At 40.0% G+C, this 16,466-nt stretch overlaps 1 protein-coding gene across 1 annotated transcript in view; it reads right to left on the reverse strand.

Annotated features, from left to right (window-relative positions):
• Positions 1–16,466, reverse strand: part of SLC5A8 (solute carrier family 5 member 8) — a 65,439-nt gene that overhangs the window by 29,475 nt on the left and 19,498 nt on the right. Inside the window, exons 4-6 of the mRNA XM_001916081.6 lie at positions 6,927–6,994; positions 5,746–5,900; positions 2,696–2,836 (exon numbers count right to left, since the gene is read on the reverse strand). Coding sequence (XP_001916116.4) covers positions 2,696–2,836; positions 5,746–5,900; positions 6,927–6,994 — 364 coding nt within the window. The remainder of the gene's footprint in view (positions 1–2,695; positions 2,837–5,745; positions 5,901–6,926; positions 6,995–16,466) is intronic.

Here is a 16,466-nt window from a genome sequence, read left to right on the forward strand (position 1 = left end):
TTCATAATGGTATCTAATTATCTTACTTCAGGGCTTCTTGTCATGAAATAGAGATTTGATTAGTCAACAGAGCAGCAACTATTGTTCATTTTCCTTTTTAAAGTAACGCAATTATAAACTGCTAAATATTGTTAGCATCTACATAGCAACTCATCAAACTTGTTTAAATGTGGTTTGTAATATCATCCATTAGGTATGAAAGGCAAACCTGTATTCCTTGGACGGGTATCTTCTCAAACATTGTTCAGCATTATAATACAATATAATACATGTGCTCCAGTAGGATGCAAAGGTTCATGTAACAGCACTGGAGTCAGACCTGAGCATAAATTCTGGCTCTACCTGCCATATGTGACCCCGGGCAAGTAATTCAGCCTCTCCCATCCTCAGTTTCTCCATTTACACCTAGACATAACAATGCCCACCTCACAGGGTTATAAGCCTAAATGAAATAATATATATCATATAGCACAGTGCTTGGAATGTGATAAACACTTGTTAAATGGTAGTTATTGATGTTATTAGTGCTAATGTCATTGAATGCTATGTCTTAATAATCAGTTGAATAGAAAACATTTCCTTCACTAAGGTGGCTACATTTTTTCCCCAGCGGTGCTGTGGTGGACACTGTGATGAGCTGTCCTAGGCTGAAGGGAGGTATCACTCCCAAAGTCATGCCTGCTTCCCCAGGGAAGCCTGCATCTAATGACTTCTGGAACCAGAGATTTAAAGGCCCAGTCCCCTCTAACTTGGGGTAAGTCTGAAGAGTCATCCCAGCTTCCAAGCTCCCTGCGAAGCCTCTGTTGAGACCAAGTAACAGTCCAATATCTCCCTCTGTCCAGTTCTGCTTCGTTCTCTTCCTTCTCTTCTACAGCGTTACTGTAATAGACTCTGGCATGCTAACCTCCATCACAAAGTTGGCTTCCAGAGGACCCACCCTGCAACGGGTGCCAAACAACAGATTGCTAGCCTTTTCCTTTGAATTGACTAAATTTACTACATTTTTTGTTATTGTATAAAAATAGTGAAAGTAGCTATATCTCATCTCCAAATCATCAGAAAATATGCCCTGACACTTTCCTGCTCAGCCCTTGCTTATATATGAGTTTAACATTTTACCATATCATTTTGACTTTAATACTATCCAAATACACCACTTATCAACATCTGATATTGTCCCTGACCAGTCAATGTCAGTAGGTCTTCACTTTGTGGCTGGATTCATTCTTCCCAAGGAGAGTGTTAGAAAACAGGAGAAAATGGTTCCCCTGAGCTCGGGGAGTCCGCCTTGCTAAGGAGACCCATTGGGCTATCCTGAAGGAAACTGCTTCCTATTAAGAAAGCTCTAACGCTGCTCTTACAGCTATAAAATTGGGCTTTTTGAGTTTCATGTTCCCAAAGAAATAGAAGAGCATGTGCACAATTACTTTGGGAGAGGCATCCGCTCTGGTATAGATTCAAAATCCAGTGGATTACTGGATATATAAATTACATGCCTTCAAGTTCCTTAAAATATCAGAACTCCTAAGCTCACTTTTGGGGAATTCCATATCTAATTATTGTACTCATATTCATATATATCTGTCGTTGTGGAAATTTCTAAAGATAGATAATGTCCAAACCAATTTACTCTCAATATATTGAGCTCTAACATGTGTCATCACAGTATTTTCATGTTCTCCTTTGAATAGAAATAGAATTGCCACTCCTTCTCCTACTCCAATCACACTGTTAATCTCTTTAGAGTTTCTAGGCTCCTACATGCATGTGGGCCTAGTGAGCCATATTTATCAGCACAACGAATGGTGGTCACCAAGCTGATCTGAGGCCTCCTGAGAAACAACCAGCCACTGTTGATACTCTTCGCTCAAGCCAAGATGAGCTTGAGAGTTCCCTGACCATGTCGTCCTTTCAACCTCTATGCTTTGTCCAAATTACTCTGCTTACCTAGAATGCCCTCCCACTCTCCTCCACCTGCCCACATATGATCATCCTTCAGGATCTGCCTGGTTGACAAGAATTTCTTACTCATCTTCTGCCTTTGCATTCCATGATTTTAGGTGGAAAAGGAATTCACATTTACTGGACTTCTAATATGTGTGTGCCAAACACAGTATTCCACAATACCTCCCATGAGAGGTATATTTCTTAGGTTCATTTACCAAGTTTAGAAACTGAAGCTAAAAGAGTCTAAGAACTGATCCAGGATCACTCAAGTAGCAAGTATTAGAGCAGGGTTATAAATTTATGATTGTGTCTGAAAATAAAATACACCAGCACATCTGGCAATAAAATGCTCTGGAACATTTCCTCTATTGTCATATTGTTTCAGGGAACTGTTATGCCTCTCTAGTGTTATTTCACTTGCATGTATTTCCTAATTTGATGTTAAGTTTCTTAACAATAAGAGCCTTGTATTTATAATTTTTTAATCCCGATAGCTCGTTACACAGATACACAGTAAATGCCTATTTATTTGATAAGACTTATTTTACTTAACAATTCATATAAATATTTTCTATATCTGATTTAAAACATACAGTACCACTTTATCCTTTTGTAAGTAAGTATATCATATATCTCTTGGAATTTCATGATATGAAAGACTTAAACTTGAGCAAAGCTTGACTTACGAAAGAGTTTCCATAAAGATAACTGATGGTTATAATGATCTATATACCACAGTTTGGCTTACATTTTTGCCTGGAATCTGCTTTTACAGGAAATATATCTCTGCACTTGTGATTGGTTGACACCATAGATGCTGGCCCACGTGAAGGTCCCTCCTATTATAATTGTCCAGAATGTGTGTCTTTGCAAAGGATTAGGATTAAAACTAAACGAAAAGAAACAGAAAACAAGTCGGAACCATCAGCAAAAAAACTACAGAAAATCCTCAAAGAATATTTTTTGAAGCAAGCAGTGTATACCTATATAAATATGTACATATACATAAATATATACAAATTTATCAAGTAATATAAGAGGTAGAAATATTCCTAACTTAAGTTTAATGAAACAAAAATTGATACTTTCAGAGATTTAGAAATTCTGGATGGGACTGGGGGAAAATAAATAATCATTCTGAGTGTTTATATAAATTGTTCTCCCATAGCCATAGGAAATTATTTAAGCAAGTCTGCCATGTTATAAACAGAGAAGACCATGACACTGAAAAGAGAAACATAGGTTCCTAAATTCACCACAGCAAGAGATAGGGTACTGAAATGAACACAAAATTGGCACATTTTGAGTGTATAACTCCTTTCTTAGCACATGTACAGTCACAGTTCTAATTTATATTTAAGCTCAAGAAATCAGTCAATTAAGGCAGTTTAAAGGTTTTCATGTTCTAAAACTACCATGTCATTATAATCATTCTTTCTTTTTTCTTTTCTTTCTTTTTTGTTTTTTTGAGGAAGATTAGCCCTGAGCTAACATCTGCCACCAATCCTCCTCTTTTTGCTGAGGAAGACTGGCCCTGAGCTAACATCCGTGCCCATCTTCCTCTACTGTGAGACGCCTGCCACAGGATGGCTTGCCAAGCAGTGCCATGTCCACACCCGGGATCTGAACCAGTGAACCTCGGGCTGCCAAAGCAGAACGTACACACTTAACCGCTGCACCACCGGGCCAGCCCCTAATCACGCTTTCTGAAAATGCTGTGTGCACAAGCTAAAAACTAATAGTTACAAGACACTTTGTAACATTTACCTAAGACAAAAATATTGTTACAAAGCTTAACTTCACTGCTTATACATCTTTTAATCCTTCTTAAGGTACCACATTGGAAGGAATGATTCTGTTCATCTCTGATACACAATATGGGTTTGATAAATTTCTGCAAAATTAGCTTTCATGGAAACTTCCTGAAAATTATGAATTTCTTCAAATCTATTCCAAATCTTATATATGAGATCAGTTGAATAAAGTGTTTGGATTTTATGCATATTCTGGCATTCCTGTGGAAAGATCAAAGCCTCTATTCCATTCTCTAATATTTAATGTCAAAGTCTAAGAGCGTCAAGGGTGTTGACCTTTTCTCCCATAGAGAAAGTAGCCACTATGTTAGCAAATGGAAATCAAGAGCCAAAGGATTCAGCGAGCTACCTGAGGGAAGTAAGACAAGATTTAAAACACAAAATTCAGTGGTTTCAGGCCAAACAGCATATTTATGCCAACTAAAGACTGCACAGAAAATACCAACACAAAATCCTTCTCTTCATTTATCTCCACCAGAGCAGATATTTTGCCTGTGATATTCTCAAAACTTATTAGAATTACAAGGGATACACGATAAGCCTTTTCATTATTATTTAATGGTTGGCAGTCTTCAAAGTAAAGATCATAAAAATGTCTTATCTTTTATTCTTTAGAATCTTTTATTGATGCATGTTACCACTTCAATGGGGGAGTATGTGTATCCTTTGTACAAAGTAACAGTTATCTTGCAGAAAAACGATTGGTTCCACAACCTCTCCCCTCAACCCAGCCTACCAGGAAGAGATTTGGGAATGACCAAGATCTCCTGAGTGGACACAGGTTGTATCTGCTTCTTAGTGTCCATTCTCCCCTCTTCTGGTAACAGCAATCCAGGTTTACTATGGGGAAGCTACCATTTCTCCATTTAATAGTCTACATGGCTGTCAATCAAAACATCCTGCTCTGCTCTAGCTAAGGGATGGATGGAATCATGCTCAAGCTAAGCCAACTGGAGGCTCTCTTCCTTGGAATCTGAATCTTGAGGTAAAAAGAAAAAAAATACTGAAAACAGTTGAAGTTGATTTGCTGTAATTCATTCCTGCAAATCAACACATTGACCCTGTCCAATTTCTGAAAAAGCTCTTCTCAAATGTTAGAACCTATTTTCAGAAAACCAGAAGAGAGCCAACAAAGTGCAAACTCTGTTTTATTTCTTCTTTCCAGTGATTTCAGCCTTCGTGCCTCAAAGTAGGACTGCTTAAAAAGAAAATAAGCTGGTCCATGTCAAAATGAGCCCTTCTCTATACTGAACATGATGTAAAAGCATGACACTACTAGTCCAAAAGGGAAGGTGTTTTAAATATTCTTTTAAATTGAGTGATATATAGTGGGGTGAAATATCTAGTTTTTCCACTAGTCTCTCTTTAGGAAAACTGAACAGTTGTTTAAGACATCTTATATTATACGCAATACTGACACTTGATGCATCAACCATAACTTTCATAATCAATTCCTCAGAAATAATATAGACTATTAAATAATATATAATATATAATACTTACACATAAATATAATTATAATACATAATAATATAGTATACATTACCAGAGCAATATCAAAAGAGAAATTTTCCAGGCTGTGTGAAACAAAACTGTCAAAATGGAATCACTATCTTTTAGTGTTTTTCTCTTAAGAAGTTTCCTTTTCTTCTCTCTCCATTATCTCTTCCCTTATCACTCTACCCTACCCTTGAACCTATTCCAGACTTTAATATCTGGAATAAAATACTCCTGCTATAAATGCCTTCTCAGGAGGATGCACCATCCTAAGTATCACATAACTAAGCGCCATCTGACTGTTTTAACCCCTTAAAGACCTGGTGAAAACTGCTTACACATTTATTTGTCAGCTTCATTTTTCTACACCACATTCTTAGAGGTTCGTTTGTTTTCTAAAGTAAACTTACTATTTCAATAAAGACATTATTTTTATAGAAAAAGCAAAAAGAGTGTTCTATTAACCAAGAGGTAAAGAGCTACTTACTTCCAGAAGTTTAATCTTCCACCATTATAGGCATCATTTAGAATAGTGCTGATTCCACCTTCAGTCACCACAGACTGTATAATCACACATAAAAATCCAGCCACCATGATCCCAACTTGGAAAACATCTGTCCATATAACTGCTTTAAGACCACCCTTTGAAGGGAAAGTGTATTAGAATTAATGTTTCTATCTGACATTATTAAACATCTACATGCTATACACTACACTAGACAAAAACAATGAAAACATGGATCTTGGCCAAGAGTACCACCAAGGGAAATGGTCAGGTTAGGAGAACCTTCAAGAGAAGGGGATATTTAAGCCAAACCTTCAAACATAAGCAGAGGCAAAGATGGAAGTCCCTCCAAGTAGTGAAAACAGCATGGGCAAAAGCACAGAGAGGTCAAAGTACATGGCACATTGAGTGCGGCCAGATATATATTTTGGAGTGGTATGGGGAGATTGTTGGGAAGAAAATTCAGAGTCAAATTGCAAAAGGCAATATGTGCCTATAGGCAGATATTTTATCCTATAGGGAGGGCTGATATTCAACTAGTATATACATAGAAGGTCATGCCAGTTGTTGAAATACTCAAGTTGTATTGTACTAGACACTGCCACAAACTTTTCAAGTGTCCCCTTCCAGGACCTATGACCTTGGCTGGACCAGGCCCTCCATGGGTACCCTGTCTTCTAAAAGATCTAGCAACTAAAGGGTTAAAACCCAGACTATCGGGGACACCATAAAACTTGCACCACTTGCATAGACACTAAGGACCAGCATCTATGATAATATCAGAGCCCATGCCATACTGGTTGTTACATATTTTGACGGCCACTCCTGCCTAAAGACAGTGGGAATTTATCTCAGATTTCTAAGTGGAAGAATAATATGAGCACAGCCATAATAACCTGGCAACAGTAAGGATGAATTAGGAGACAAGATTAGGGACCATTGCACAGTTTAGATGAAAGAAAAAATGTTCAGTTATGATCAATGTTCTAAGAAGGATTAAATTTTACCCCAGACTGAATATTCCTTACAAAAAAGTTACACTGTAGGAGGTAGGAGTAAGAGAATAGGTATGAACAACCCAGACTGCAGCACACAACTATTGGAATTTTCAGTTTTGCAAAGCAAGTGGGTAGATGAAAGGATAAAAAATATTCTTGACATACCAGTGTGCAGTAGAATGTGCAGACCACCCCTGTTGCCACTACTGCGCCCCACAGATGAAATCCTGTGACTGTAAAAGGAGAGAAAATGCATGTATAACTGTGAAACATACACAACAAAAGTATTTCTCAAAAAATCATCAGGGAAAGCTATATCATTTATCGGGCACCTACCTCTATAGTCACTGGTCTAAAACTAGGTCCAAATCTCATAAAATGTTCCAAAACAAATAGAGCTTAAAATTTTATTTAATAAGTTAAATAGACCTGGTTTCTACCCTCAGAAAACATACACAGATCCAATATTGGATAAATTAAATACATTAAAAAGCATTTATATTGTAATTAAGCTAAAAAAACATTTGATATTATGAATGGGGTCAATGAGTATTTGTCATTGTGGTTCAAATAAACACACTGCTCTACCAGTCCTTGAAAGACAAGCTGTACATATTACTAAGAAGGGATCAAGATGGAGAAAAGACTATATAATTTGCTACCATATGTCTAAGAAGTAGAGGGGCATACTATATATATATATTTTATTTATTTATTTTTTTAAGATTTTATTTTTTTCCTTTTTCTCCCCAAAGCCCCCCAGTACATAGTTGCATAGTCTTCGTTGTAGGTCCTTCTAGTTGTGGCATGTGGGACGCTGCCTCAGCGTGGTTTGATGAGCAGTGCCATGTCCGTGCCCACGATCCAAACCAATGAAACACTGGGCCGCCTGCAGCAGAGCACGCGAACTTAACCACTTGGCCATGGGGCCAGCCCCAGAGGGGCATACTATATTTTTTTTAATGGAAGGATAATAATTCTATTCCCACAAATTTGATAATCAAGATGAAATGGGGCAATTCCTTGAAAGACATGATCTGCCAAAACTCACACAAGAAGAAATAGATGATCTGAATAGGACTATATCTATTAAAGAAATTGAATCAATAGTTAATAACCTTCCAAAACAGAAAGCTCCAGGTCCAGATGGGTTCACTGATAAATTCTACCAAACATTTAAGGAAGAAATTACACCAATTCTCTACAATCTCTTTCAGAGCATAGAAGCAGAAAGACTTCCTAACTCATTCTACGAGGCCAGTATTACCCTAATGCCAAAACCAGATAAAGATATTGCAAGAAAAGAAAACTACAGACCAATATCTCTCAGGAAATTGGATGCAAAAGTGCTCTACAAATATTAGCAAATCAAATCCAAAAAAGAATTATACACCACAAGCAAGTGGGATTTATCCCAGGTATGCAAGCCTGGTTCAACATTCAAAAATCAATTAATGGAACCTATCACATCAACGGACTAAAAAGAAAAATCACATGATCACATCAATAGATGCAGAAAGAGTATCCAACAAAATTCAACACCAATTCATCATAAAAACTTTCAGTAAACTAGGATTAGATGAGAACTTTCTCAACTCAATAAAGACTACCTACAAGAACTTACAGCTAACACCATACTTATCGGTGAGAAACTTGAAGCTTTCCCACTAAGATCAGGTATGAAGCAAGGATGTCTCTTTTCACCATTCCTTACAATATTGTACTGGAAGTACTTGCTAATGTAATAAGGCAAGAAAAAGAAATAAAAGGTATACAGATTGGGAAGGAAGAAATAAAACTGCATTTGTTCACAGACGACACGATCATCTATGTAGAAAATCTGAAAGAACTGATAAAAAAACTCCTGGAACTAACAAGTGATTATAGCAAGTTTGAAGGATACAAGGTTAATATACAAACTGCAATGGCTTCCTATATACCAACAATGAATAGGTAGAATTTAAAATTAAACCACAATACCATATACATTAGCACCACTCCTAATGAAATTCTTAGGTATAAATCTAGCAAAATATATGCAAGATCTGTATGAAGTAAACCACAAAACTCTGATGAACAAAATCAAAGAAGAACTAAATAAATGGAGAGATAACCCATGCTCATGGATAGGAAGACTCAATATTATCAAGATAGTTCTTCAAAATTTGATCTATAGATTCAATGCAATCTCAATCAAAATTTCAGAAAAGTTCCTTTGTAGATAGCAAACTGATTCTAAAGCTTATATGGAGAGAAAAAAGCCTCTGAATAGTCAACACGATATTGAAGGAGAAGAACAAAACTGGAGGACTGACTCTACCTGACTTCAAGACTTACTACAAAGCTACACTAATCAAGACAGTGTGGCATTGGTGAAAGAATAGACAAATAGATCAATGGAACAGGATAGAGAGCCCAGAAATAGACTCACATAAATAAACTCAACTGATTTTTGACAAAGGAGCAAAGGCAATACAATGGCAATACAATTGTTTCTTCAACAAAGGGTGCTGGAACAACTTAACATCTACAAGCAAAAAAATGAATCTAGATACAGACCTTACACCCTTCACCAAAATTAACCCAAAATGGATCATAGGCTTAAATGTAAAACGCAAAACTATAAAACTCCTAGAAGATAACATAGGAGAAAACTATGATGACCCTGGGTATGGTGATGCCTTTTTAGATACAACACCAAAGACACAATTTATGAAAGAAATAATTGATCAGCTGGGCTTCATAAAATTAAAAACTTCTGCTCTTCAAAAGACAATACTGAGAGAATCAGAAGATAAACCATAGACTAGAAGAAAATATTTGCAAAAGACACAGCTAAAAAAAGACTGTTATCCAAAATATACAAAGAACTCTTAAAATTCAACAATAAGAGTGACATGAGCATCATGGTGGAATGAGTCATTCCATTGGTCTCTCCCCTCTAAATTACAACCAGTCAGATATCCAGTGACCAACAAAGGACTCCCTGCACAGCACACCAGACTGCCTGATTGATCCATACATCAGTACATCTGAAGTTGCACTGGTCTCTCCAGCAATGGGGACAGCAACCAAACCACGATTTCACTGGCAGGAGCAGGGACCCCTGACCTGAGGCCTTAAAAAGCACACTGGTGGGCACCAGTGACCAGAGACTGCAGGGCCAGCAAGAACACTTGCGGCTTAGACCCTACTCCTCCCCCAACAGTGGCAGGTGACACCTGCTACCTAAGGCTTCAAGAGCCACAGCAGAACCTGAGACTCCAGCCCCCAGTGGTGGCACCCCTGACACTGGCTCTATCAGCAGCAGGAGCTGCATACAAGAACCCAGGTCCCCAACAGCAACAGCAACACCTGTGAACCCCACACCCCTGGCAGCGGTGTTGCCAGCACCCCCAGATAACCCAGCAGAAGCAGTGCTGGTGGTGTACCAGGCAGCAGCATCTGAGCTTGTGGAGAGCCTGCAAAGAGCAAGTGGGATAATATAAGACCCAGGTGACCCTGGAAGAAGCAGCAGTCCTTGCAGCCTGGTGACAACACCTGAGACTGCAATGACATCAAAAGCAACCAGCACCAGCAACCTCAGAGGCACAAGTGTCACAACAAAGGCACCAGCAGAGAGAGGAGAGGGCGGAAAGTTGCAGGCTCTCAAATATAACAAGAAGCAGCTCAGAACCATAGTAACCAAACCTTTAACAAAATAAGAAAGTTGGTAACTAACACAAATGTGTGGGCAGAGGATCAATTCAACAAACACCATGAAGAACTACAGCAACAGCAGAACAGGAGAATGACAGCTCTCCAGGAACTAAACTTGAAGGCACAGAAGATTACAATCTGACTGACAAAGAATTCAAAATAGCTGTCATAAAGAAACTCAACAAGTTGGGGCTGGCCCCGTGGCCGAGTGGTTAAGTTCACGTGCTCTGCTGCAGGTGGCCCAGTGTTTCGTTGGTTCGAATCCTGGGTGTGGACATGGCACTGCTCATCAAACCATGCTGAGGCAGCGTCCCACAGGCCACAACTAGAAGGACCCACAACGAAGAATATACAACTATGTACCGGGGGGCTTTGGGGAGAAAAAGGAAAAAAATAAAAAATCTAAGAAACTAGACAAGTTACTAGAAAACTCAGAAAGAGAGTTCAACAAGCTCAGGAATAAAATTAATGAAGAGAATAAATACTTCACCAAAGAGATTAAAGCTCTAAGAAAAACCAAACAGAAATTCTGGATATGAAGAACCCAATTAATGAGATAAAAAATAATGCAGAAAGCATAAAAAATAGAGCAGATCTTATAGAGGAGAGAATCAGTGAGCTCAAAGATAGAAACCTAGAAATGATTCAGGTGAAGGAGGAGAGAGAACTAAAATTTTTTTAAAATGAAGAAATTCTGTGAGAAATATCCAACTCAATTAGGAAAAGTAACATAAGGATATAGGTATCCCCGAGAGAGAAGGGAGGGAGAAATGAGCAGAGAGCTTGTTCACGGCAATAATAGCTGAGAACTTCCCAAACCTGAAGAAAGAACTGGACATGCAAATACACGAAGACAATAGAACTCCTAATTACATCAATGCAAAAAGACGTTGTCCAAAACATATAATATTAAACCTGCCAAAAGTCAATGACAAAGAAAAGATATTAAGGACAGCAAGAGAGAAGAAAATAACCTACAAAGAAACCCCCATCAGGCTTTCAGTAGATTTCTCAGCAGAAACCTTACAGGCTAGGAGAGAGTGGAATGATACATTTAACATACTGAAAGACAAAAAGTATCACCCAAAAGTACTCTATCCAGTCAAATTATCCTTCAGATATGACAGAGAAATAAAAGCTTTCCCAGACAAACAAAAGCTGAAGGAGTTCATCACCACTAGACCTGCCTTACAAGAAATGATGAAGGGAGCCCTCTGAAACAAAAAGGCAAAGGTTAACAAAGCTTGGAGCAAGGAGATAAATAGACAGACAAAATCAGAAAATTGCAGCTCTCCATCAGAATATGTTACCAAACACTTAATTATAAAATAAAGGATAAAGGGAAAGAAAGCACCAAAAATAACTATAAACACTTCAATTTAGTCAGAAACTCGCAACACAAAAAAAGAATAATTTGTGACATCAAAACCACAGAAGGGGAGAATAATGGAACCTGCATAGGCTAACGAAGAGAAGAGGCTATCACAAAATGGACTATCTCATCTATGAGATCTTTTTTTCTTTTCTTTTTTTTTTTTGGCAGGGAAAGATTCACCCTGAGCTAACATCTGTTGCCAATCTTCTTCTTTTTTTTTTTCCTCCCCAAAGCTGCAGTGTATGTTTGTACATCCTAGTTGTAAGTTGTTCCAGTTCTTATATTTGAGCCACCACCACAGTATGGCAACTGACAAATGGGTGGTATGGTTCCACAAGTGGGAAGTGAACTTGGACCACCAAAGTGGTGAGTGCCAAACTTTAACCACTAGGCCATCAGGGCTGGCTCTATGAGATCATTTATACAAACCTCATGGTAATTATAAAACAAAAAATCAGAGCAGAGTCAGAAATCATAAATAAGAGAAAAACTGAGCAATCACTGAAAACCAGCAAACTGAAATGGCAGCCAGAAATACAAGGGTAAGGGAACAATAAACAGAAAACAAAAGATAAAATGGCAGTTTTAAACCCTCATATATCAATAATCACTCTAAATGTAAATGGATTGAGTCCACCAATCAAAAGACACAGAGTGGCTGGATGGGTTAAAAAAGAAGACTCATCAATATGCTACCTCCAGGAAAAACACCTCAGCTCTAAAGACAAACATAGGCTCAGAGTGAAGAGATGGAAGATGATACTCCAGGCAAATGGCAAGCAAAAGAAAGCAGGTGTAGCCATACTTAGACAAAGTAAATTTCAAGATAAAAAAGATAAGAGACAAAGACGGTTATTATATAATGATAAAAGGGACATTCCACCAAAAAGACATAACATTTATTAATATATATGCAGCAAACACAGGAGCACCAAAGTATATAAAGCAACTATTAACAGACCTAAAGGGAGAAAATGACAGGAACACAATAATAGTAGGGGACCTTAACACCCCACTTAGGTCAATGGATAGATCATCAAGACTGAAAGTCAAGGAAACAGTGGCCTTAAATGAAACAATGAAACACTAGACCAGATGGACTTAATAAATATATATAGCACATTCCATCCAAAAATGGCAGAATATACATTCTTCTCAAGTTTAAATGAAACGGTCTCAAAGATGGACCATATGTTGAGAAATAAAGCAAGCCTCAATAAATTTAAGAAGATTGAAATCATATCAAGCATCTTTTCCAACCACAATTCTATGAAACTAGAAATCAGCTACAAGAAAAAAGCTGGGAAAGTCACAAATATGTGGAGACTAAGTAACATGATACTGAACAACCACTGAATCACTGAAGTAATCAAAGGAGAAATCAAAAAAATCTAGAGACAAATGACAATGAAAACACAATATACAAAAATATGGGATGCAGCAAAAGCAGTACTAAGCGGGAAATTTATAGCAAGACAGGCCAATCTCAACAAACAAGAAAAATCTCAAATATACAGGCCTACCATATACATAAAAGAAGTAGAAAAAGAAGAACAAACAAAGCCCAAAGTCAGTAGAAGGAAGGAAATAATAAAAATCAGAGGAGAAATAAATGAAATAGAGACTGAAAAAACAACAGAAAGGATCAGTGAAACTAAGAGCTGGTTCTTTGAGAAGAGAAACCAAATTGACAAGCCTTAGCCAGACTCACTAAGAAAAAAAGTGAGAATATTCAAATAAATAAAATAAGAAATTAAAGAGGAGAAATGACAATGGCCACCATAGAAATACAGAGGATTATAAGAGAATAGTATGAAAAGCTATATGCCAATAAACTGGATAACCTAGAATAAGTGGATGAATTCTTAGAATCATAACCTCCCAAAACTGAATCAAGAAGAAATGAGAATCTGAATAGGCCAATCACAAGCAAACAGATTGAAACAGTAATCAAAAACTTCTAAAAAACAAAAGTCCAAGACCAGATGGCTTCTCTGGTGAATTCTACCAAACATTCAAAAATTTAAGTCCTATCTTTCTCAAACTATTCTGAAAAATTGAAGAGGAAGGGATGCTTCCTAACTCATTTTGTGAGGTGAACACTACCTTGATACCAAAATAAGAGGAGGACAACACAAAAAAAGGAAAATTACAGGTCAATATCACTGATGAACATAGATGCAAACGTCCTCAACAAAATATTAGTAAATCAACTACAATAATACATTAAAAGGATCATACACCACAATCAAACGGGATTTATTCCAGGGATGTAGGGATGGGTCAACATCCACAAATCAATCAAGTGATATACCACATTAACAAAATGAAGAATAAAAACTACATGACCATCTCAACAGATGCAGAGAAAGAATCTGACAGGATCCAACATCCATTTATGATTTTAAAAAACTCTCAATAAAATGGGTATAGAAGGAAAGTACCCCAACATAACAGGTCATCTATGACAAACCCATAGCCAATATCATATTCAATGGAGAAAAACTAAAAGCCATTCGTCTAAAAACAGGAACAAGGGAGAGCCAAGATGGCGCCGTGAGTAGTCCTCTTTGTCTCTCGCCCTTCGAGTCTACAATTATTTGGACACTTATCGCTTGACAAAGGATATCCAGACAGCATCTCAGGACGTCTGAGACACCCACGCGACTATACATCGGAAGGCGGATGGACTTTCCTCCGGGAGGATGTGGAAATAGGTGAAAACTCTCTGACCCCGACGGGCAGCCTAGTACCCGCAAGCGGCTTTCTTCCAACGGACGCCCCCAGAGGATCCACACACATCTAGGGCAGGAGCGAGAACACAACAGAGGAGCGACGGTGGAAACAGGTGACCAGAACCCTACCTAAACCCCCCGCAATTACTCCTAAACGCAGAGGGAAACTTTGGAGTTGCACACCTGAGCCCGCGGGGAGAGTCTCTCCCCGCCATTGGCGGGGAGACCCAGCCTGGTGCTCGGGGCGCCCGGAGGGTCCCAGAGAGAGACACGGAGGGCACGGAGGTCTCCCAGCTGCCGTTGCCTGCCCCGTGGGACTAGGGATTGCCGGAGATCTCGGAGAGGACCGGAGCTGGGGGAACTTTCAAAGGCCGGTTCGGCGACCCAGAGGGGAAGCGCCGGAGCTCCGCCCGGGCAGCAGACAAAACTCTCTGTGTGCCGTTAGCAGAGGGGCCACGCTGAGCATTCACGGCTCCGGGAGAGGCCTGGAGAGAATCCCAGAGGGCGGGGCGACCCCCAGCTGCCGTTGCCCGCCCCATGGGGCTAGGGATTGCCAGAGATCTCGGAGAGGATCGGAGAGGACCGGGGCGGGGGAACTTTCAAAGGCCGGTTCGGCGACCCGGAGGGGAAGCGCCGCAGCTCCGCCAGGCAGCAGACAAAACTCTCTGTCTGCCATTAGCAGAGGGGCCACGCCCAGCATTCAGGGCTCCCGGCAGAGGCCCGGAGAGAAGCCCAGAGGGCGGGGCGACCCCCAGCTGCCGTTGCCCGCCCCGTGGGACTAGGGATTGCCGGAGATCTCGGAGAGGACCGGGGCTGGGGGAACTTTCAAAGGCCGGTTCGGCGACCCGGAGGGGAAGCGCTGGAGCTCCGCCCGGGCAGCAGACAAAACTCTCTGTGTGCCGTTAGCAGAGGGGTCACGCTGAGCATTCACGGCTCCGGGAGAGGCCCGGAGAGAATCCCAGAGGGCGGGGCGACCCCCAGCTGCCGTTGCCCACCCCGTGAGGCTAGGGATTGCCGGAGATCTCGGAGAGGACTGGGGCTGGAGAGAGTTCCAGAGACCCAGCTTAGTAGCCTAGGGGGAAACCCTACAGGCTCACAGCAGCCTTAGGGAAAGCCTCTGCACAGCACCAGTAGAAGGCACCCAGCCGCCAGCCACAAGGCTGGAAGACCCCAGGGCAAAAGCAGCATAGCTAGGTGTACTAACCACAGACTGTAGAAGATGCCAATAGCTCTCCTGCGACCCATAGAGGACAAGTGAGATTTGGTGGGTGCCGACAGCAACGGAGCGACAAATATAAGTGATCCCACCACTGGCCGCTGGAAAAGCCCATAACACTGTTGCAGACCCCAAGGAGAGAGCGCATCTAGGTGGGCAACAACAGTAGGCACCTGCAGCCTGAAGCCCCCCTGTGATGGCCCCCACGGCAGAGGAGGGAATCCAAAGGGCCACTGTGGCTACGAAGAGGGGCCCAGGCCCAGTTAGCAACTACGGACAGGGTTCCTGGTTGGTGAAGTATAAACAGCTGCTCCCCCCACCGCAGCAGCTGAAACAAGTGAAAGGAGCAACTAAACTCTATCTCCATGCGGAGGCACAAATAAACATCATCAAGCAATATGAAAAAATACATTAAATCTCCAGAACAGAAAGAAAGTAACAAATACACAGAAAACAATCCCAAAGAAAATGAGATATATAACCTAAATGATGATGACTTCAAAACAGCCATCATTAGGATTCTCAATGAGTTAAGAGAGAATTCTGACCGACAACTCAACGAGTTCAGGAGCTATGCCACAAAAGAGTTTGATACGATAAAGAAGAACCAAACAGAAATATTGGAAATGAAGAACACAATAGAGGAGATTAAGAAAAATCTAGATGCTCTGAACAGTAGG

Source organism: Equus caballus, chromosome 28 (genome assembly GCF_041296265.1).
Source record: "Equus caballus isolate H_3958 breed thoroughbred chromosome 28, TB-T2T, whole genome shotgun sequence".
Taxonomy (NCBI): Eukaryota; Metazoa; Chordata; class Mammalia; order Perissodactyla; family Equidae; genus Equus; species Equus caballus.